This window comes from Topomyia yanbarensis, chromosome 2 (genome assembly GCF_030247195.1).
Source record: "Topomyia yanbarensis strain Yona2022 chromosome 2, ASM3024719v1, whole genome shotgun sequence".
In the NCBI taxonomy this organism is placed as follows: domain Eukaryota; kingdom Metazoa; phylum Arthropoda; class Insecta; order Diptera; family Culicidae; genus Topomyia; species Topomyia yanbarensis.
In genome coordinates, this window is record NC_080671.1 from 342,006,490 (window position 1) to 342,031,250 (window position 24,761).

At 39.7% G+C, this 24,761-nt stretch overlaps 2 protein-coding genes across 3 annotated transcripts in view; both read right to left on the reverse strand.

Moving 5' to 3' along the window:
• Positions 1-2,994: 2,994 nt before the first annotated feature.
• LOC131684093 (proteasome subunit beta type-3) lies at positions 2,995-3,956 on the reverse strand. The gene is made up of 2 exons (XM_058966648.1): positions 3,835-3,956; positions 2,995-3,782 (listed from the first exon to the last, which is right to left on the reverse strand). The coding sequence occupies exon 2, from the start codon at positions 3,746-3,748 to the stop codon at positions 3,131-3,133; it is 618 nt and encodes a 205-aa protein (XP_058822631.1). The 5' UTR covers positions 3,749-3,782; positions 3,835-3,956; the 3' UTR covers positions 2,995-3,130.
• Positions 3,957-8,211: 4,255 nt separating this feature from the next.
• Positions 8,212-24,761, reverse strand: part of LOC131684094 (protein tincar) — a 487,885-nt gene continuing 471,335 nt past the window's right edge. For both annotated transcript variants that reach the window (XM_058966650.1, XM_058966649.1), the window contains 4 exons: positions 17,496-19,178; positions 17,103-17,436; positions 16,448-16,802; positions 8,212-16,387 (listed from right to left, as the gene is read on the reverse strand). In XM_058966650.1, the coding sequence (XP_058822633.1) occupies positions 15,605-16,387; positions 16,448-16,802; positions 17,103-17,436; positions 17,496-19,178 (3,155 nt within the window). In that variant the 3' untranslated portion in view covers positions 8,212-15,604. The remainder of the gene's footprint in view (positions 16,388-16,447; positions 16,803-17,102; positions 17,437-17,495; positions 19,179-24,761) is intronic.

The following is a 24,761-nucleotide window of genomic DNA, read 5'->3' on the forward strand; positions in this document are numbered from 1 at the left end:
AATGCAAAATTCTATCAGAGCAAAGCGTTATGTCTAACACCACCTCCCTCCCAGACCTCGCAAAAGTTGGTCGGTTTCCCACATTCAGAATATGGAGATTTGTACTACAGGCAGCGAAATTTCGCACGATTAAACCAACAATTGTCACTTTTAATTCTGATCGACATTCTATCGTTGGATCAAACAATTAGATTGTTAAATAAACATTGTTTTATTGTTAATTTTACAATATTATTGTGATTTCAACTACATTTGGATTTATTTTGATCTTGCGTAATAACAAATCAGCGTGTAGTATATTTTTGCTTTATTCAGATTGAAGTAACTTTAGGCAGACATGTTGTAATGCGAATAATTAATAAGAAATACCTATTTGCTGGCACCAATCGGTCAACCGTAAGTTTAATACTTATTTTTTAATATTAAATGTAACATTTTCTTTTAAACTCGTTGGCGAACAATGAAGGAGCTGTCCCTTTTGTTTTAACCCGATTCTATGGGTTTCGGAAAATGCTGCAACATAAATAAAAAAATATGTTCATTTGAAAATAAAACTAAAATGCTAAATATTATTAGCTTTAAATACGAAAAACTAAATAAGTATAAATCCGCAAAGTACATATTATGATTTTATTACATTGTTATTTCAACAAGAATATATTGTAGAGCATACCGTGTATACGTCATTAAAACAATATCATAATGATGATCGTTTCAATAATAATATTATTGATTCAACCAAAAATTTGATTTTAACAAAGAAACGTCAAATGCTGATTTTATTGTTAAAATAACAATATTACGGATTGATTTAAACAATATATACTATTAGCTCTGGGGTAATAATAATTATTGTTGAGCTTGAACCAGAATATTGTTGTAACTACAATACATTTTTCTGCGTGTACTCATGTACTCCATCAGTTCAGAGCCTCTCAGATTGATGTCTGAGCTGCTTCAAATGATGTGATAAGCATTCGCATCACTGCCGATAATGAGCCCATTTCTGCTACAATATGATACAACGCTTTTGAAATCATCAGAAGGAGATGACTCGTTATGCGGTAGATATGCTGAAAATATATGTATTTTTTGTCTACCTCACTGTGTCAGAGATTCGCATATCACAGTAAGGACAAAACCTGAAATCGAGGGGCAAGCATTAGCAGGTTTGAGTGCGTCGTATTGAAAATATCAACGTATTTTGAATATAATTAAAAGAAATAATGAAAGTATTTAAAAATACTTCTATTGTACTTAATAAGGTACTTATTGTCGATGTGTACGTACTTAAAGTATTTAAAGTACATCTTGACGGTAATCACAATACTGTGCGTATTTAATATACGAAGGCACTGTACTTAAAATTTCTTCAGTAATTCAAGTACAATGAATTTGACGCGTACTTTTTAAATCTTTGCGGTACTTAATGTGCTTTATGTTAAATAATGGTACTTAAAGTAACTAATTATGTAAGACTTTTGGCACTGCGTCGTATTGAAGATTTTGTTCTCGCCCAAAATGCTCCGTGCGCGACTGGCATATTTAATAGACCCTCCAGTCATTAAGTCCTCGGCACGGAACTACACCTTGACTTAGGGACTCATACTTTCAGTGGCTAAATTCTTGGCCGGATACACGGCCTCTGGGCAGGTTCGTCTGTACACATCGAAATTTGATAATCGAATTTCAGCAAAACTTCATCGAGCTACCATCAGCCGAGAGTCTCAGCAAACCCCCAGCCAACAAAAATTCGGCAAAATTTAGCGGATCATCGGTGAAAAAAAACTTCGGTGCGTAGAGTGATCGTTGCGCTGCGTAATGCAGCATACTGGGATTTCGCCCAACTCTTCCCAGGTCCGTTCGCCATTGAGAATATTTTAAACCCCCTCAACAATTCTACCCATAGCACGAGTCGCATGACACTATGGAATTGGGGTTCCCTGTTTAGTGGGTTTTTACCACCGGAACAGTTACTCCGTAGTGTAATTCTTAGCCGGTTGAAACAACCACTACCGACACTACACGGCTTATGTAGGCTGTTCGAAGAAAGAAGCTGACATTAAAGGACAGCTTCCATTGATGGCCGAACAGCCGACTGAGCTATGGCTCATCGGGTCCACGGATAACCGAATCTGGCCTGTAGACATTTTCATTATATTTAACATAACCAGTTTAGATAAATGAGAAAGGCGCAATTGTACCACTAGGTACATTAAAACTGGTTTTTTACAGTTTCAGATTGGTAGTTACCGTTTACGCTCCATAAAAAATTATTACCTTGAAAATCATTAAATTTTAATAAATACTTTTAAGCTAAGAAACCCCGATCCAAAATTTCAAGATGAATTTTGGGGCTCCTAGGCGTGTTGAGAGATACACATAAGATGTGGTTATTTGAACAATTAAATTAAACCGCTAATGACCTGGTATTGTATCACGCCTTGGTGCATATTGTACAGATCTATGGAGGTTATCATTGAAGAGGCGCATTAATAGTTTGTCATTTAGGAGGCATTCAATCGCACTCTGAGAAGGTTAGCGACTATGACACAATTTCCAAATAATATAGAGAACGTGCCAATGGAGCCATTTTATTGTTCAGAGGGCAACTTGCTATGAAATTACTCCACAAATCGGCAACTTTGCACGACAAAGTTACTGGTTTGATGAAAGCATGACGAACTGACCTCGAATTTTACATTTCAATATTTCGACATTCAATTTTACAGTTGAAATATTTAGTTTTTCCAACATTAGTCGTTAGTAAGGAATTATTCAATTTAGAACAAAATGGGATAAAAAAGATACTTGTTTTGTCAATTAACGAGAAGTTTTTTAAACCTGGGTGAAACCAGAAAATATTAGGCGATATGTGTCAACCCGGGTGAATGCTTAACATCAATTTAACTTCGATAATACGCTTCTGCAAGCGGATGAATCTCTTAAATGGTTTAAGCGTACGTGGAAATAGTGGCTAAATAAAACAAAAACTATTCTTAAGTTACAGTTTATTTTAAACAATTTCGATTCGGTAATACAAATAAATCGTTCCAGCACATATGTTCCCCATCCTTGCTTGAAGTAGTTTCAATCTTGAAAATACAAAATACGCTCTAGCAATCGTTTCTTAATCCATTCGGGTTTTAAGCTTTTTCACCGTAAGCTTCTCCTTCTCAACTATGTACACCGTTGCACCCCAACCGGAGATAGCGTCTCGATCAAATGCGTTTATCAGAGCCTGAGAGATAACTTCGAACAGCCTTTCCGGCTCCAGATCCGGTTTCCACAGAGTTTCACACATACCGTACAGTTGCTCGGCACAAGTACCGGCTACAACAAAGTCGTTCGGCTGGTTCGGGCATCCGATCAGATCCATGTTGCAAATGAATGGTTCGAAAGTTTTCGGATCTAATCCGGCAATGACCGGTTCGATGAAGTACGGTCCGAAGCGCTTCTCGTACAGAAAGTTTGACAGCATTGCGGCGAACCGTTCCGGCGTCAACTGACGATTTTCGCGGACCTCGTAAAGATTCTTACGGAACAACAATCGCTGATGAACTGTTAGAATGTCCGTCTGTAGACCCACCAGTCCCAGGTACATGTGCGGGTTTATTTCGAAAACCTTCTCGAAATCTGTGGCAATGGTCTGTGCCTGCACACCGAAGCGATGATCCGTGGCGATAGCGACACAATTTTTACCTTTCATTGCCACTACGCAGCCTCCGTTGTATGCTAGGATGGACATGGTGGCGGTGAGAGCTATCGGCACAACTAAAACACTGAATAATGAGGAAATTAGTACATATAAAAGAATTAAACAAATAAACTAACAATTTTACGAGGTTAGATGTTTACTCCGCTAGTAGTATTTCTGATCCGACGAGAATGACAGTACACTTTTATGCGACTGACAGCATGACGAGCACAAACGTCAGTCAGACACACAGCAAAAACGCCGGTTTTTGTCCTTGTGGCGAAAAGTGTTTACTGCACTGAGGCAAAAAGACACAAAAATTTTATAAGTTAAGGCTTATTTACACCCTCGGTGAAAATGAACGTGAACTTGATACGCGCCAAATTGTTTTTTTTTTTAAATATCTCACTTATTAGTGCATAGAAATTGATGAAAATAGAACTTAACGATAGCTCATTAATATACTTAGCGAATCCATGCACAATTCTCGACAAACATATGATTACGGCCTAAAAGCCAACTGTCAAAATCCACTTTGAATGGAAATTCCGAACAAACCGTTACACGCCATTCACAGATGTTGGTAGTAAACGAAAGAGACAAGTTTTCTCTTTCACAAACTGTTGTGAACTGTGTTCGGCTAGTAATGGTTTGTCCGGAATTTCCATTCAAAGTGGATTTTGACAGTTGGCTTTTAGGCCGTAATCATATGTTTGTCGAGAATTATTCGATATAATTGAACCAATGCAATAATATTCATATTACCCAATAATTTTAAATATTCCACGGTGAAATATGTTCGCAGTGGATGATTTACTTGTTCACCGGGAGTGTAAACGCGACGATGGGCGGAATTGATGCGGAGTTGTGAATATAAATGTCATCGCTGTTCATCGTGAACGTTCACATTCGAATACCAAATTGCATTCTGACAAACTGTAAACTGCCAGTTGAGCGTGAAATCGTTGTTCGCTGATGAAACTGTTCACGACGTCGTCCACCGTGAACAATGGAAGGTATTCAACACATGTTCACGTTCATTTTCACCGAGAGCCTGAATAGTGCTTTAGACATGTGAAGAAGTAGTATTAAGGTTGAACAGAGAAAGGGCAAAAATCGAAATCGAAAAAAGCAGTTTTTTCCACACCGTGTGTTAGATTTTCATAAAAATCAATCAGCAGTACTGCAACAACATTCTACATAAGCTGATTGATTTATATGAAGATGTAACACACGGTGTGGAAAAAAACTGCTTTTTTCGTTTTCGATTTTTCCTCATTCTCTGTCCATCCTTAAGCTGAGACGAGACATGCAAATAGCAAAAAAATGCAGCCAGGAGGTACTGCCAAATGTAGCCAGTCCAATTAAACTATGTGAGGCAAAAAGAGAGGCTATTGGAAATGAAGGATAGAATGAACAAAAAAAGAAAAAGAAAACATCTATCGGCAAGTCCCGTCCCAGGTATTAAGTATCAATTAATTAAGGTTTGACCCCAACAGTTCAAAGAAAAATACTTTCGGAACTCCATATGTAGTAGAAAAAAGTTTGGCATGAAAGGTTTAAGGATCTCGATTTACAGTTTCGTTGCATGCACCATACATAGCCCACTTTCAATTATTTCGATAAAGCCATGTGTTGATGGGTTTCCTAAACACTAACAAAACTGGGATTTTACGTCAGCAATGGTTAAAAAGGGCTGGGTATGTCTTTTTTGGTAACTATTAAATGAACCGGAATAAAAACATAAAAAAGATCACGACTGAAGCAATTGAAAGCAAGAAAGGATTTTTTTCGGATTGTTTGTCAAAAGATAGTTTACATTAAAGCGGTGGTTTTTATTGGTTTAAATACACTATATACTATTACTATGTTCCGTAGGAGCGCTGAGTTCCAGAATGCATGGGACTCCTTAGAGACCTACACAGCAATAGTTATGCGACGCTTTGTTAAATATGTTGCAAGCCTGACATATTGGTTAAAAGGACGTACGATTTGCAATGCAATAAATATACGGTTTCTGAATAGCCTTTCATATATTTCCTGTGTGCAAAGCTGTTTTAAGAGGCGGCTGTTGAATGTTTTACTATAGGTGGTACGATTAAAATCGGGTGAGTTATAAACTGAACCGACACGAGTTTGAATCGTCTAGCAAAACTATGTTGTGAAATAACAAATTAACTTGTGCATAACATTATCACCTGTTATCGCTATTCAGTCTTTGGGCTGTCCTCACGAATTACAAAAAGCAAAACCGAAAGAGTTTTAAAGCTAGGATGAATTTGGGATTAATTAAGTCGAAACGGCCAATTGTTTTTTTTTCACTGCTTTCAACTATGATTCGTTTATTTTCCAATTTGTTACGACTAACCGATAAATAATTTTGAGTAAGCTTCACAAAATATGTCGGCTGCTGCATAAATTCAGCTAAAGTATAGTATTAGTTAATAATTCTATTTAGTTCAATATCTTACATTATACTTGTTTGCTTTAAGTTATCGCATCTATAGATAGGTTCATAGCGGTTGACTTCACAGATTTGCATTATGACGAATGTGTCCCACTTAATTTTTTATAGTATGTGTATAGAAATTAGAAGCAGAAAGCGATATGACTATTGCCAGAAGCCTTTTAAGAAATCGTTCCATTGGAGTGTCTTTATTAATACTCCTGTCGTTTCATATTAGCGAATTACTCTGTATAGCTGTGTAAAATACTCTTACAAATGTGTATATTTTAGCTACACCTACCCACAATCGCTAGCGAGGGGTTCGTACCTACACGACGCTATGGTGTTGGTTGACACTGTGTTTCGTTTGATGTATTCTTTCTTTCTTTCTTTCTCTAATATACTGCTGGTGTCTTGCCGTAAAACAATAGGGTCTAAGTGTGTGTAAAATTCTGTCTCATGATTATATTGTCCTGTGGTTACGATACATACTGTTTTGCTGCAAATGATCCTCTGAATTTATTGCATCACTCCGTTGCTGGTATGGCTTTTACACTGATGGTTTTGTTCTCTATATGTTAATGATGTAAAACTAGCATTTATCTTTTAAAATACATTTTACCTCGTACTGCGGATGTGATTTGCTATTCCTGTTTATTTTTCTAGTCTGGTCGGTTTGGAATTTGTTTGACGTACATTTCGGGGTTGAATATGTTTCCATCAATTCAAATCTCTGCAAATGGGTGCTGTTGGTAAATAACTTATTCCTTCAAGTCGAGCTATAGCTATGTTTTTACCTTTCTTATAATTCTATTACTCTTTGCATTACCGTTACTTGTTCCTGTTTGTATATGCACTTTCTGTGGATATGCAATATTTTCTTTACGGATATGCCTTCTTTTTTTTTTCTTGAGTAGTTCGTCACACACATACGTCACATTGAATCAGTTTTTTAGTATGATGAATATAAGTTGTTGTATTTTTGTCTCAATATATTGATTTAGTTAACAGAGAAAGTGATGCAGTTAGAATCGATCGATAACTGTAGATGACGAAGTGAGCAACTGTTAATGTGAGTTAACCTTACACACAATTTATTTTTAGTAGCTATTCTTTTAGCTATTAGATCGAGAAATAAAGGTGTTTGAACGACAAATGAATTAACGATCAGTTGGTCAGCATTGAAGAATATTCAGTTTCAATTTTTTTCAATCAATTTGCTTCATTTTCGAACAAAATTTGATTGGTTCGTGTAAATATAGCGCATTTAGAAATACACAGATTTCGAGTTCATGAGCCTATTATGCACGGCAATGCTTGTTATGTGTTTTTTAGTAAACAGATGGTGAGCGTGTAAAATATTGGTCGGTCTTTAAACGGAAAATGATTGGCTCTCAACAATATATAAGTGCCGGATGTCAATCGCTGTATACCGAATGAAAAAAAAACTACCAAAATTGTGAAACGTAGACAACAAAATACATTGTATGCAATCAAATTAGTGTTCAATTTTCTGTACCTGTAAAATAAATGAAGGTTTCTCAAGTGTCTATTTTATACCACAAAAAGTTTTAGTTAAAGTAATAAATTACAAGCAAGAACAGAAAAACAAGAGTTTTAGTTTTTCTTTAGAGTCAGATGCGTCAAATTCATTTTGAAGGGCTTATTTCCAAAAATAATTTTTGTGAGTCTATTCAATATTTAATATATGCAATTATATTCAATGCTTCAATTTGTTAAAATGGATAAGACTCCCGAGCAAATACTCATGGGTTCAAACACCACATAGCCCCTTGAAAAGACCTTAAACATGGTCCGTGATAAAATTCACAACCATCAAGACACCATAAAATGGTCTCAATAACCCATAAATACACAAACATATGGTATTTTGTATGGGATCTACCGAACCATGGTGATGGTGTTTTCATGGTTTGAACCCATTTCAAACACTCATGTCAAACCCCATGACCATAGGGGTATTATGGGCTTTTCGTTTGCTCGGGCGCATTGTTAATTAAAGAACTACTGAAATAAAACTAATTCAGCAGTAAAAATATTTTCCGTATTCTTTATTCTAATAAGAATTGAATTAGCGAATTTAACGACTCGAATGTTACAGTATATTGAAACACTTTGACAAATGCAGATTGACATCTGTTTTACAATTAGAATCATTCCAGAGTTAGTTTAAACAAACAGAATAAAAACATTGCCACCAGGAACTTGTGAGTGACCATAGAAGTTATCAAAGTTAACCTGGACTACGAAAATGGAATTTGAATTGAAATCATTTTTGGAAAAATATTACTAAGAGAGCAATATCAGGTGGAACAATCCGATCTTATTCTTCATACATCAGTACATGGTTTAAAAATATTAAATATTGGAAAATGTTTTGCGTCCAAAAATATGTAGAGTGATCAATGTCACACGGTTTACGGTAGATACACTTTATTTGTTTTTGATAAAATTAAATTAAAAATAAAATTCTTCTCCTAATACATACATCGATAGAGCTCAACTTTGTAATGCCGTTTTTGCTTGAAGCGAAACTAGGGTTGCCACCCCTTCGGGTTTCACTCAGATTCTCCGGTTTTCGGGAGCGATCTCCGGGTTTTATATCAATTTCTCCGGGTTGGTTGGGAAGAAGCATAATTTTAACTTTTTTGAAATTAGTCTTTGCAAAATATTTAAAAAGTCTCTGTGCGCGCTAGTTCAGATTTATTTTGTCCGACCAACCCTTCGTTTCAAGGCGACGAAGAGGATTTCACCAAACATTGCGGATTTCGTTCGCAAACCAATGAAAATGAAAAACAAATCAAATTTACTTCAAATTAAGGAAAGTAATATTTCGCTATATGCTACAATTGAAATTTTGCATCCCATTACTTCGATTAAATTGTTATAAAATGGTTTTTTGCAGCAATTTTACCAGATCACTTCACTGTTGGTGGTGCTTATCGACAGCTGCACCAAGATATGGCGGATTTGTTCTAATTCAACTGGCTAGGTTAACATCAAACGAATTTTTCCGGTGTTGTTGCTACTCCTGCAGCGACCTTTAACTGTTGGCTAGGGACGTGAGTTTTGCCCTTTTGTTGGGACCTCTGGTAATGAATATCCAACAATCCAATGTTAGTTGTGAAGTAGAGCAATGCTCATTCGATTTATCTACCACAGCGAGAATAGCTGGTGCTTTTGTATTCTGGGCCCTTAGCCGGGGAAGTGAAATGCTAATTAAACCGACAAAACCGTTCTCAAATGTAAAAAAATTGTAAAGCTTTCTTTTAACGCCATGTAAGAGTGGTGCGCAATAAGTTTGGCAACACTCTATGGTGATTGTGAGACAATTTTGGTAATGAAGGCGTACATATTTTACTGTTCTTAGATCATTAGGTAATAAAAAGCGACGAAAGCGTTCTAAAATGTCGAGCAATCACTTTGATTTCAATGTCTGTCTAGTTTCACTCATATTCTACCATCTCCCAGGTCAGTGAAAATCTCCGGGTCAAAGCTACTCCAGAGGTGGCAACCCTAAGCGAAACTGAGTCAGTTTCTAACCCCAACTGTTGTCAAAATGTATGAACTGACAGCGGTTGGGGTTAGAACCTGACTCATGGCGTTTTCGCTTGAACCCGAAACTGAGTCAGGTTCTAACCCCAACCGCTGTCAGTTCATACATTTTGACAACAGTTGGGGTTAGAAACTGACTCAGTTTCGCTTCAAGCAGTGATGCCACATGTTTTTTTGAAATGTCTGTAGACGAATAATTAAAATGTCTGTAAAAGTCTGTAGATGGTTGTGCAAATCCTAGTTACACTAGAATATTACTTTAAAAGTAGATTGGAAACAGAATTCCATTAAGAATGAATCACTCGTATTCGAATACAGTCATTCTAGTGCAATTTTGCTAAACACTATTACCCTTTTAAAAGTCTGCAGATCTCTGGTTACGTCTGTAGGAGGCTATCAAAAGTCTGTAAAATACAGACATGTCTGTAAATCTGGCATCGCTGGCTTCAAGCAAAAACGACATCAGTTTAGAGTTCAAGCAAAAACGCCATAAATGATACAGTAATAATATTCAACCCTTAAAGCTTCAGAAGGTTGTAAATTCTTTTTCTTAACCATTTTATAAAGAGTGGCAAAAATGTCGCAGACGTTTAAAATGAAGCAGACGTCTGAAACACAACGTTTGTAGGTGACGCAATGATCGATGCAATGCTGTTAGAGTGCAGCTGTCAAATACGTGTAACAAACAGTTACATAGATGGCAATAGTGAAACACTGAACTCCAACGTTCTTCAATTTGAAAGTTTAAAAAGGTTTCTAAGGGACTTTTTCTAGCCTGAATATCTGTTATCTGTGGCTATACTTCCTATTAATTACTCTTTTATTGTCATGTCAATTTTACTTTCTTCCGACTGCCGGTGAAAACCTTGTTGCCCTACCACATTGGTCCAACTCAGCTCGCAAAATATTTGTTTTATTTTGATTATAAAAGTCATTCGTCACTTTTTGCGGGTTAGGAAAATCTAACCTTATGCGCGGAGTTGGGAATCGAACCCAGGAGAGCTGTGTACAAGGCAATCAAGGAAAATAATTAGACGGCACCGGTGGTTAGCATGACCGCCATTCACCCCAGTTGGTCTAGATTCAATCCCAGCCGATGTCCATGGGTCGATATCTAGTTCAGATGGTGGAGTTACCTCTCTGGCGTCGGTGTTTGGCCCCGGTAGCGGAAATAGGCCGACGTAAAATAACTAGAACATTGTGAAGATAAATGGTAAACCAGAGGGATTCAGCGTCTTTAGTGCGATAGTAGCAGCTTGAGACGTTGGTTTCTTGTAAAGAGACTACAAAAACAAAGAGAAGACATGTTCCGTTAGGAATTTGAATTCAGGTATAGGCTTCTGCAGCTGAATTGAAATTCCAAACGGAAAATAGCGTCTCTTTGTTATTTTAGTTTCGTGGAGTGTCCCAAGGCTATGTGTAGTATGAAGAAGAAACAATAAAGTATGCGTGATCCGAGTCCGTCTGATCAACTTTGGCGTTGATTATTTGGTAAATTAAATCGAGTTCCTATTGACTAATCCACGTGAAGTTGTGTTAGTGTGAGATTGAGGTTAAATCGGGTGGAATTTTTGCCATATTACGTTAAATCAGGTGGAAAGTCGCTGCGTGCGTGTCCTATTTCGTATAAATATATATGTCTATTGGACATTGCAAGATGACGTCACATGAGTAAAAATGCTCGAAAAAATTACAGTTCAGCGAGCTTGTTTACATGGTCTTAGAATTTAAAACCGATACGAACTAAGTTTCGTGCTGGGAGAAATCAAATATTTTCTAAGTTCATGTAAAAAAGCCCTCTGAACCGTCAGAAAAGTGAGGTTATACATTTCCATGCAATGTTCTATACACATTGCAACTGTGTTGGTGTCCTAGACGTCAAATGAGTCAATTATTGACTTATTTGATGTCTAGGAAACCAACACAGTTGCAATATGCGTATAGACAACATACATGTAACGCGTTGTATACGATTCGCTATCTGATTTAACTTCATTTGAAAAAAATCCACCAGATTTAACCTCAATCTCGCACTAACACAACTGCACATGGATGGCATCGAAACACGTCGAAATGTCAACCGACAATAGGTTCATCCGGTGTGTTCATTTGTGCTTACATTTTGCTACCTGCCACCTGGACGTCAGTTTGACGCTCGGAATGAACTTTGTTTACATTTGACGAGTTTTAATGGTTTTAATTCGAGCCAACAACATCCAACCCCAGGTTCATCACTGGTGGAAGGCGAGGGATTTCCATTAGTTTGATCATTCTCAGGGATAGACCGTTCCAACATCAAATTATGGTCTTGTCAATTTTGGTTTTGTCAAAGTGCAAATGACGTGAAAACTCCAGATGATACCAGATAAGCTATAGGCATAGGTAAGCGATACTCTAGAAAGAGAACTGCGGAGACTGCATTTTGGGTTGGTTGGATTCGCGTTTAGCTGTCAAAAACGAATCCAATCGAACATTGCCTATCCTTATAACATTGGACGTGTTGCCATACAATGCCGGGGCATACGTTGCCAAAAATGCTGTTTTTTCCCGGCAGTTCTCTTACTATGAGTTTTTCTAGTAAATACTACTTCACTTCTCAAAAAAAGAGATTATTAAAAACGAAATTAATTTAAACAAAGTTTTGAATGTAGAAACTAGTACTTTCATCCTTTTTGAGGTTCTCAAGGCGTTTGCCACCAATAATATTATTGTACACACATGCATGCACCTTTATGCAGATTATTTTGAATCAGTTTTGCGTCTGTCAAATCTGCGACTCTTCGTTATCTTGTGCGGATACGCTCTTCTTCTCTTTGAGGCAGACCCTCGGTGGAAGCCCAACTCGAATTGGCAGTGCGCCCATTGAATATTTTACATTGTCGCCACAAATAAACTCGAGTGTTTAATTTTGACAATTAGCTTGCATTGTTTACATAGAGTTGAAAAAATTCTTTACGATTTTGTTCGAGCGAATCTAGTCGTCCACAATTTTTTTTAAGTCTATGAAGACCAAACGTAGGACGAAATCGATTCATGGTGAAGTACAATACATGGAGTTTGGTGAAACTTTCGGATCAGTCACCGCGATACAAGGCAAGCACTCGTGAACTCGCGAATAGTCTGACTGAATACGTTACAGGAAGTTCATTCGTTCACAAAAAAGCTTGAATTCAAAAACAATGCAAGTAATTTTTCCCTGTACGTTCGAGAGACTCGAAAGAATTATGTTATTGGTGGTTTTGACGTTTCTTTGTAAAATAATTGAAGCCAACATAAGCTGGCTTTCTGGCTCGGCTAGTTGTTAAAAATGACAGCGAGCGCGCTTTAAGCAACGTTCACATTGCTACGAGCCAATGTTCTTAACTCGACCTGAAAATTTTCGAATGCAAACAAACTTCATTTTGATGTGCTTAACTGGTACTCAGGTTATAAAAGCGTTCGGATTTTGTGGAGAAGAAGCGATGCAAGAGATAGCGTGAATTCTCATATATTGTTATTAATTACTTGTTTTGATTCCAACTTTTAAACAGTGTTATACAGTTCATGTGAACAGACCTTGAACATTTGAAGCGTAGCTAGCGCAACTGGCACTTTGTGGCAGCTTCAGGCAACAAACAGTTTTCACGGGGCTGATATTAGGTTCTTTACAGGCACAGTTAACCTCACTTTTCTTGACAGTTCACTTGTACTGTTTACATGGACTTAGAAAAATTTGTGGACGACAAGATTCGCTCGAAGCAAATCGTAAAGAGTTTTTCTAAGTCCATGTAAACAGTACAAGCGAACTGTCAAAAATGAACACTCAGTTCATTTGTGACGTCACCTTAAAGTATTCAATTGGAGACTGAAGATGGGCCCATATTATTGGCTCGAATCAAAACTCGTCGAAATGTCAATTGACGATAGGTTCATCCGGGGTGTTCATTTGTGTTTACATTTTGCTAGCGTTGCCAATTTTATTTTGTGTTCGCCACCCAATGAGGCTACGCCACATCGCTTTTGCGCGTGCTGTCCGACTTTGCTACCGCTCAGTCGGACTTAAACTAGGGATTGCCCCTATGTTTGAGTAAGCCGGGCAAACGAGTGGATCGACGGCGGGTCGGTGTCGAACATGTAAACACGTCCTCGTTTGACACTATCGTTCATCCTTGACAGTGAATTTAGCCACACGGGTTAGCATTTTTGACAGTTATCCCAGCAAAAGGATAGGGATCAAGGTAGTTGAATGAAAAGTGGTCGTAATAATTCAAATAATAAAATATTTTTTTGTTATTTTGCGTATAAAACAGCGATCTTTGACTACGTATCTTCAACTTCAGCTGCACCAGAAAAAATCGAAAGCTGCATAGGGATTTACGACAACACGGCCAGATCTCGCAGAAGCGGCTAATTATATTAGATAGTTTCAAAATCGTTCCAATGAAAATACGCTGAGACACAACAAAGGGACTTTGGATGTAGGACTTCTGTATTAAGTGGCCAACAGATAACAGTTGCTGGGAGTTTTCTCCGTCGAGGAGTATGAAGACAACATTTTGGATTGTCGCTCTATTTCAAGAGTAAGTTCTATCCAAGGGGTGAGTCGCTTAGAACAATGTGCCATACACATTGTATCACCTACGATAACACGATAAAAGATTACGATTCACAGTAATACACGATCATTTCACTCGTTACCACAATGTGTGGCACAATGAGGCACACATTTGACAACTCAAAAACTGTCAACAAAGTGTAGTGGAATACTCATAGCAACCATTACTTTTGTTTTACTGAACACCATGGCAGACCGTGGCACACCGTGGCACATTGCGGCACAAGCTACCACACTATTTGTTTGTGAGCACAATTCGATTTGTGCTAAGCGACTCACCCCTTGGTTCTATCTTAATTTGGGAATGAATACATAGGTACTGAAATCTTGTATTAACTGCAAATTAAAACTTTGTGTTTGCAGAGGAATCTGATCACAAACAGCAGAATCTACGCTACACGGTTAAAGGAACATTTTTGATTGCAGCACAAACACAGATTTTCATTTCATCGGCATTGTGTTTGATTCAGTGTAGTTGGTCACTTTCTCGATACATGTAATAGGAATTAAATAAGTGATAGGTGATGTGTACGCCCTTTGCGCAACCCAATTGAACTTTTGTAACGCACGTAACAACTTAGCTACAAGTATTCTTTTATCCGTGCTAATATTCGAAACTCTCATCAGGCTATTAGATATTTTAGATTCCCTTCTCTGCTAGATCATGTTAATACTTGGTGAGTTTTGAGTTTCTTTTGAGACCATCTTTGCCTCTCGGTTGAGACTATCAGTTTCAAACGTAAATGTTATAGAACGAATCTTTGAAACATATCCCAAAACAATGAGAATATTATATTGAGCTTTAGATTCTCCTGATGTGAAACGATCGTGAATGTGTATTTACCTATAGTGGTGGTCTAAGCAAAAGCAGCGATATTTCAAGCGCATACACGAACGATTCAGGCTTTTCCATTTTGCCGCATTTCACACTCATTTTTTCAAAAAGCGACACTGTTACTTAGAATGCATATAATAGAATCCATAGCTCTAATATTTACAGTATCATAGAGCGTATTCGATAAATCCAATGTACAAACCTAAATATCAATTGAACTAAGTTATCGGTCATCTAAAACTAATTGTGCGACTATCATTAAGTTTTCGTTCAATTGAAAACCCTAATTACTCGGTAAAACTTAATCGAAAGAAGGCGCGTCGAATGGTAAATTTTCTACACTAATATGTTTACATGATTTATAATTACAGTGATAGTGGGAACATTCCCGCGGTTTGTTTTCCCCTTTCGATCTATTTGATTAGTTTCTTATATAGTAGTTTGATCCATTCCGAACTAATTCTGCAGCTGCAGCGAGTTGATCTGGCCCGTGTTTATGTACATGTCTCGGTCCTGATCAGAGATCATTGAGTAATTTGCGGAGTCGCGATCCTCGGGAATTGGAGGAACGGGTGTGAAGCTGCTATAGCTTGACTGTGAGTGTGTTGGTGGTGACTGATTGGGCATTCCCAGTGGGTCGTGCAGAAGTTTGGAGAAGGTATGGTGACCGCTACCCAGGCCAAGGTGTCCGTAGGGCGATTCAGCCGCTTTGATGTACGGCATTCGCTTAAGGAACTGGTTGGAAGAGTAGCGAACCCCATTGGGAAGGGTCGTGTGCTGGAGTTGGTGCCGGGAGGAAGAGTTCGGTGGAGTGAATGAAGACTGAGAGTGATAGTGGTGCTGTTGGTTGTGGTAACCAGCTGGAAGTGGCATTGTACTGCACTGAGGATATGCCTGATGGTTGTCTGTCGAACCTCGCGTCAAAGGAAGAGTCGCACTGGAAGCGTCTTTGCTGAAGCTGGACATTTTCATGTTAGTTGTTCGACCGAATGGCTCTTCCTGGATCGCTGGAGGAGGAGGCTTGATAATAGATTTATATGGACCCGATCGTGGTCGGATCACCACTTCGTCTCGTTCTTCGCCTGAGTGCACTCCACTGGAGGTCTCCGATGGAGCATCCCGGCAATCGGGTGGTGAGGTTGAACTTTCAGTTGAGGTCGTGTCGGATCGCGGAGTTAAAGCTTCATTTGGCATGCCAGAATCGGCTCGGCGTAAGCAACGAGGTGTTGAACCAGGTGCCTGGACAAATGAAATTCATTATTAAAAACCACGATTTCTACGGTATATAAATTATGTTACCAGATTTTCATTGTTGTGTACTGTAACGGATACTGGGGCCAGAGGACTTGCCAACTGTTCTGGTGATCGCAAAAATGCTTCGCGTGACATGGTACGCGTGATAGGTGGTTCAAGATCTCGGGTAGAAGCATACGTTACACTGTCATCGCGAACGCAGGCGAGTAGTTTGCCCTCCTCCGAAGTATCATCCGCGTGATCGGTGTTGACTAGCAGTTCATCGGGAGGAGGCGGATGATCTTCAAACTCGCCTAGTTGCAACAAATCACCGGAAGGTCCTCTTAGCGTAGCATAGTCTCCGTCATCAATTTCCCCCGTAACACTGGACATACGTAACGTGGCTCCACAGGGCGGATAGCTAGAATTGTGTAGAAGGTCAGTATAGGAATGTGTAGAGATAGCATGCCACAAAAATATAAATTGTACATATTTAGTATTCACCGTTGTCCGTCGTAAGCAGATGAACTGGGCGTATACTGAATAGGCATCTAATGTCAAGCACTATATAGTAATTTAATGAAACAGGCAATCAATGTATACAAACAAAAAGAAATATACAAAATTTTCACACACGCTAAAAACTCTAACGAATTGCAAGCTATGGGAAAACAAACACACAACACAACATAGCATGTAGCAACTTTGATTGACTGTTTACCGCTTGCCGTCATGTTCGCCATGGGCATGATCGGATGACGTACTGGTTACTTCGTTGAAGGTTACTTTTAGCTTGGGAGAGTTTGGAGCAATTTTTGGCCAGTAGATGGTTTCCTCTTCGTTGTTGCCTACGCCGTTACCTTCTCCGCCCGGTCCTTTGCCGTGCGGCGATCGAAGCAGAGAACCTCCGTGTCCTGCACGAAGAAGTGGTTGCGAGACTCCTGCACGAGTACCGGCCACATCCAGAGGTGGCAGTTTAAAATGCCAACGCCGCTTAGCCGTCAAACACAGCCACAGGACAATCCAGAGGAACAGATGAATCACAGAGCCTAGAGCTGCGGCGAGAATCAAGTTTTAGATTTAATCAAGAATTTTGAACACTTCGATGACTAACCTGCAGATAACACAGCTCCAGCCAAGCTTCCTCGGTAGGCAGCACTTAGGTCGTGTAGGAGAGGTGCCTTCACAACTGCGAGAGCTAACACGAAGCACAACGAGGAGCAATGGGCGAAGTAAGCCCACACGTCAGTGCTCTGCTTATCGGTGATCAGTCGACGATCGCGTATCTTCACCGCCAGTTTACCGTGGCCGTACAGGTACAGTACCATCGACGAAGCTATTGTCAGAATCACGGACAGAATGGTCAATGCGATTGTGACTGTTCCGTTTAAAATTAAGGCCGGCGCTTGCAACGGTAGATTTTGCCCGAGAGTTTGAAGCTTGTACAGTACACTGGCACCGGCGAAACTCAGCAGGATGTCTAACCCGTTAGCAATCATTTGCAAGCTAAATATGAATGCAAACATTTTAGAGGTATGCCAAAAAACGGACGGGTAGCGAACGGCCCACACCATTAAGGCAATAGCCAGGTTCGTGAACTCCAGGCTAGGTACCGACGTCCAACGCTTGGAAATGAATTGCTGATCTACTTTCAGAAACAATTGCAAAAACCCTGCAAAACCATCAAGTTGAACCTGTTTAGTCGTTAAATTCCCTGGGACGGTCCCTATTAGAAATGCTGGCCGGATTTCCATTCCGTTCTCGTCCTTGATAATAAACTCATCTTCGTCTACACTCGGTATATTCTCCAAGCTCTCCAAACTTTCGCTGCTGTAGTTATCCGATGTGAAACGTTTGATCTTTTTCGGTGTACTCCTGGAGGTTTCTCCCGTGGTGCTCGGCCGGATTTCGATGATCTTCGAGTTGGCCGTCACCGGAGTCGATGGTATGGCATTCTCCGGAAGCTTCACCGGTTTAATGATATGTGTATTGCTGTCTTTGGTAGGAGTTGCTTTCTTTATACTGCTTTTTGGGGAAGGTTTAGTTACGTCAGTAGTAGACGTGGTAGAAGTTGTAGATGTGCTGGTTTTCTTCGATGATGGTTGAACTTTTCGGCTATGGTTAACTTCAAATAGGGTGGTAATTTCGTGTTCTCCAACATCGTCGAAGTCAAACTCTCTTTGGGGTTGAAGTTCCAGTCTAGCATCTACGTCTTCCAGTCGATGCTGGTGGTGATGATGGTGTTGTTTATCTTTCCGACTTCCGCTGCTGTGCGATTTGTTCGCATGTTTACGATTGTGGCTAACGTTTTTGTTCCGTTCGGTTTTCTTGGTCGTCGTTGGACGCGTGGATGGCTGTAATGGGGTCGTAGTTTCTGGAGCGTTTGTAGTACTTGGAGCTGAAGTAGTCGTCAGAAGGTTCCGTACCGGTGGTAACGTATGCATTGTCGTTGGATTATCCAACACGTTCACGTTGAAGTTTTCCATTGTAGATATGGAAATCGACGATGGTGAAAGTTCTTTCTCCGCTTCCAAAGCTTCGTGCGTTCGGAAGGGCTGATAATCTTCGTCATCATCGTCACCATCGTCTTCTTCGTAGGCGGAGAATTTTTCCACAAGGTCACTTTGTTCGAAGTACCCGTTTCGGTATAGCTTTCTGTCGTAATCATCGTTGGTGGCATCGGGCAAGCGAGACGGTTTGGTAGTTGTGTTCGGATAGGAGGAAGTCATGAAGGACAGCACAACCAGCCGATCACTATGGGTGACCATAAAGTCCAGATCGGTGCGCCAAATGTCGTCTGCAATTAAATTTAAAAAAAAGCAATAAGTTATTACGTTGATTTTGCTGTTAGCAACAAGTTGCCAACAACCGTTTCTGAAACCGATTGAGTCGGAATCTGACTTCATTCAGAATTCCGAACCGGTTCCGGAATGAGTTTAACCGGGTAGAAGTTTCTTGTGAATTTCCATACAATTCTAGTAATATTCGGCGTAAAAAAACAATTTTTTTGGAAATTTGGATGAAACGAATTGATTGAAACTTTTGTACATTATAATGTACCATTTCAATAACATTCTGTAATTTTTCCATGCAAAAATTTCCACAAGCAACTCGGTGACGAAACTTTTTGTAGAACGTCACTGGATAAAACACGATTTGCGGTGTTAACTGCCATTCAAAAACTACTTAACCAATTTATTTCAAACTTTTCATGCACATTTTATATAAAAAACCTAACCTCTACGTAGAGTTTTCGAGATAATTCTCCAATTAAGGAAGTTTTTTACTCATAAAATGGCAAAAGTTTTCGTGAAAATTGTAGTTTTTCTTTGAAATAAGTAAAAAAACCCTTAATTGAAAAATTATCTCGAAAACTCAACGTAGGGGTTAGGTATTTTTAACATAAAATTTGTACGAAATAAATCGGTTAAGTAGTTTTTTTAATGGCAGGTATCACCGCAAATCGCGTTTTTTCAGAGACGTTCAAAAAAACTTTTCGCCACCGAGTCGTTTGTCGAAATTTGCGCATGGAAAAATTACAGAATGTTTGGATCAATTCGCTTGTTAAATTCAGCCGGAATGCTGGCTGGTTCTAATTCGTATTCCGGCTCCAGTGACAAAACCGATTCTAGTTTAAATTGGTTGTATCACTGCAGCCGGAAGACTAATTAGAGCCAATCAGACTTCTGGCTCACCGTCGGAAGCAAGCGAATCTGGGATCCACTCGTTTGTCCGGCTTACTCAAACATAGGGGCTATCTCTAGTTTAAGTCCGACTGAGCGGTAGCGAAGTCGGACAGCACGCGCAAAGCGATGTGGCGTAGGGTGGTGGAAGCAAAATAAAATTGGCAACGCTAGCAACATGTAAACACAAATGAACACTCCGGATGAACCTATCGTCAATTGACATTTCGACGAGTTTTGATTCGAGCCAATAATATGGACCCAATCAAAACTTGTCGAAATGTCAATTGACAATACGTTCATCAGGAGTGTTCATTTGTGTTTTCATTTTGCTAGCATTGGCAACCTCCCAATAGGGCCCATATTATTGGCTCGAATCAAAACTCGTCGAAATGTCAATTGACGATAGGTTCATCCGGAGTGTTCATTTGTGTTTACATTTTTCTAGCGTTGCCAATTTTATTTTGTGTCCAGCACCCAATGTGGCTACGCCACATCGCTTCTGCGCGTGCTGTCCGACTTCGCTACCGCTCAGTCGGACTTAAACTAGGGATAGTCTCTATGGTTGAGTAAGCCGGGCAAACAAGTGGATCACAGGTTCGCTTGCTTCCGACGGCGGGACGGTGGCCACCTCGCCCGGCGGATCCTCAGCGGCTTTGCGCCGCTTCGGTTCCTAGGTCTCTGTTATGCGGCTAAGCCGCATCGAAATGGTACCCCTTCAACATTCTAACTTGAATCGGTTGTGTCACCGGAGCCGGAGTACGTATTAGAACCAGCCAGAATTCCGGCTGAGTTAAACTGGGAAGTTTAGTAAAATTTAATCTGGAAATAAATTTTTTTTGGCAACGCTCCAGCACCCCGTTGATTTCACCACCTGGGCGCCAGGTTGACGATATGAAATGAACTTTGTTTACTTTCGACAAGTTTTGATTCGAGCCAACAACATCCAGCCTCCCAATATGGCAACGCTACATTGCTTTTAACACTTGATGCTCGACTTAAACTAGGAACAGCCCCCATGTTTGCGCCGGTTCGGCCGGCTATGTGGTTAAACCGCATCGTACTCGTACACCTTAAACACCTTTACGGGAAGAAAATCATGACTAACCTTCTAAAATGGCGAACTTCATTCAATTCTGTGGTCTTAGCTTAGGTAGACTGTCCGCAGTCGCACTTCGTGATTGACCGAATGAGTGAAAATGCACAAAGAACTAAAAAATGATGCACGAAATAAATCATTCTCACTGTACATGTTTCTCTGACTCAACATTTTCATAAAATGGTCAATAACGATACCGGTCACGTTCAATGCCGTGCTACCGGGGAAGAAAAGGAATTGCAGTGTATCATTCGTTTTAATAGAGACCGGGACTGTCACGAGGAAAGAAAAGTACTATGGTTCTAAATTTTTATAACTTTCCCTACCCAGCTCTCTAGCTAATTGAATGTCGTTAAAATGTAAAAAAAAAGAAAATGTGACTACATATTAGTCGAAATAAAAAAGGAAAAAAGGAATTGTCTTAGTGAGAGAGGAAAAAGATCAGGAGATGACTTGGTAGACAATACGATCTTAGCAATATTTACGAAAGCTGTTTGCAATTAATTTCCGAAAAAAAATTATAGAGCAACATGAACTCTAGACAGTCGGTTATCGGGAGTGTTGCTTCTTATTTATACTTCCAAGATCATGCTTAGATTTTATTGGTTTGGTTTTTCAGTACTAGTTTTCAGTTTTCGTTTAGCTTGAGTTTGAGCTTGTATGAACGCTAATCGGGGTTGCTATCAAAAGGAGAAGAACAAAAAAGTCGCGAAAAAATTATTTGAATGTCGTTAACAAACCCAGACTATAACAGGAAACTATAGATTTTATTCATGAAGAGAATGTGAAAAAAATTGAGCGGCCTAAAATAAACAACAAAATGCACTAACATCCTCACGCGGGCGTCGGTTGTTCCCCTTCCCTGTCCGCACACAACCAAAGATTCCATCCGTTCTTCCGCTCAAAACGACACTGAGTCAGGTCCAACCCCAACCGCTGTCAAAGTGTAATGGTTGGTGCCAAAATCCAACCCCAATCTCGTGTTCAAGCAAAAAGTGTCTCGTACCACGCTACGCTATGTCCACTATGGTGGCACAGAGGATAAGTCTCTGGTCTCATAACTTATTCGCAAAAATTCTGGGAAGGTATTGTAGTGCCAAGGCTTTGTATGGTTACATAGGTTAGTGGGTTTACCCACTACTCGGGTTCTTGTTTGCCCGGCGGACTCTTTTTTTCAGGGCGGCCTAGGTGCCTCTACTGCAATTTCGGATTTTCGTAACACAACAAAAAAAGTAAACAAACAAATAAATTACTAAATTTACCGACTTTTATTGACCTCCTCTTCACTGCGTTTCTTATGGTCCGCTGCTGCTGACGATGGCGGACGGTTTCTTCCGACCGACCGGGACTACAACGTCCGCGTTCTCCTGTGGTCGTTTCGTTCACTGCTCCGGCAGCGGTCCTTGAATTTTAGTTAGGGAGGTGAGCTTGGCTCCTTTGTTGGAACCTCCCTAGTGACTGTGGTGATAAACCTTTATCCGCCCTACTTCGTTCATCTTGTCGGTTAACTGTGGAGGAGAGCTTTGCTCGTTTGACTGATCCTCCACAGTGAGAACGGTACTTGTGTCACGGGTCCTTTTTGTTTAGCCGGGGAAGCGAGCGACTCCTTGACAATTAGCTTCCGTTATCCGGCGACCCAACACCACAAAACACTGAGCACCCGGACCACGGGCCGGCACTTTCGACGGGAATCTACCGTCGCACACGCGCACTTCACCGCACTGGTTATTGTGGGGGGAAACTGTCCCGGAAAAACAAATTTATTCGGGGCGTCTGTTCGATGCCGTGGTCCGTCACTATCTAAAAACTATCACTGCGATGGCCGCCTTCCACCCGATCAAAAAAAAGTTCAACCGTCTCGCCTCATAACTGTGCCAAGAATAGGGGGAGGGGTTATCCAAAAATTCTCATATTGTAAGTGTTATCGAGAACCGGATGTCGCCATCTTTGATTTCAAAATAGTGCCAAACATCCATTTCCATCATATGCTCGGCAGGTCTGTTCCAAAAAATATTCATATTGTTAGGGTAATCGAGAATATTTCTCAACCGGAAGTTGTCATCTTGGGTTTTACCTTTTTTCCCAACTCTATCCCAAATAACGAACACTTTTCTTACGAACTAATTCAATTTACGGTTCGCAAATTTCTGTCGCAATTATGTCTGTTAAGAATGGTAGGTATTGTGAACGGGGTTTGAGCAACTTAGTCTTATCTCAGACCACTCTGTGTACTTATGACACTCAGTCTTTCGTGTGACAGTACTGAAAATAATTTACACACTATGGAAAACTCTGCGCGACAGAACCCAAGCCAAAATACCTACCACAGCAAGAACAAACTTGAAGGTTTCAGTATCTTCAGCAAAATCACAAACGATAGTCCAAACGGTAACATCTTCCAATTCAATGACGACTACATCCAGTGATATTGAAGCAACAACCAACACTACTATCGACAAGACAGGAAACAAGGAAGATAGATTCACGACCGTAATTCGCAAACCGAAGAAACTAATAAAAGCAAATAACAATCTTCAAGGCAGCAGCAATGATGAAAGTGTGAATGAAGACGACAATCAAGGAAGTGAGCTCAATTAAACTTTTTTCAATTTAATTATAGATGTTCTAAATTGAACGCCTTTTTCGAGGTAGAAAAATCTCTAATCCTATGTGCAGGGTTGGGAATCGAACCCAGGTGAGCTGCAACCAACTACACCATGCCCGTCCCCTTAAATGAACCTCAGAGGTTAACAGGGTATACTGCAGGAAACGTCTCATAACTCGATTACTGTGAGTGACAGAGATAACGTTATTTCTGCGAAATTTATAAACATACTCTCCTCTACAACTTTGTCGAAGACGGCCAAGTGCCATCTCTTTCGGCTCAAAAGTTAAATTTTCTATAGCTCACCATGATCATTTTTTTAAATGATGTCGCCAAAAGATGGCGCTTTTTACACACACAGACATTGTAGAATAAGTAAAATCGGTATAGTGGACAGTTTTGACTCTGAATTAAGTACCTCAAAACTTGAGTATGTTCGACAGATCACTATTCGGTGTTTCACTTGTTTACAATACAATGCCAGCAAACTTCGTGGCGAATTCAGGACATCAGGACTAATTTCTGCACATGGTTGCAAGAGGAGTTGGTAATGTTGACAGGACCAACTACTCTTGCTCGCTAAAGATCGGATGGGTCACTGTAGTGTTAATGTTTCACAGACATAGACTTTTCTTTTTAGGATTCGCTCATTTCTAGTGAAGTACTATTTACTAGCACAATACTATTGTTCTTTTTCAAGTTTTTTGGAGAGCTTTAACCTCGCTGGGTCATTAGCCTTTACATACAATTGTTATTGCTTCACTAACGGACAATTTAAAGCAGGCTGACTCTATATGGTTTGATTTAAACAGTTTTAAATATTCAATTTTTCTAATCAAGATTCAAACAAATATTTAACCCTGAAAAAGGCAAGGGGTCTTAGAGGCCCGGCTAGTTACAGTTCTCTAATTTCAATGAACTTATAATTTGAAATACAAATGATCGAGCGTTTTCGGGCTTTTGATTCTCTCACTGATGAAATGACAAATAGAG

Coding starts and splice junctions, on each gene's coding strand:
- LOC131684093 (XM_058966648.1), bottom strand. CDS start 3,748: ATGTCCATCCTAGCATACAACGGAGGCTGCGTAGTGGCAATGAAAGGT.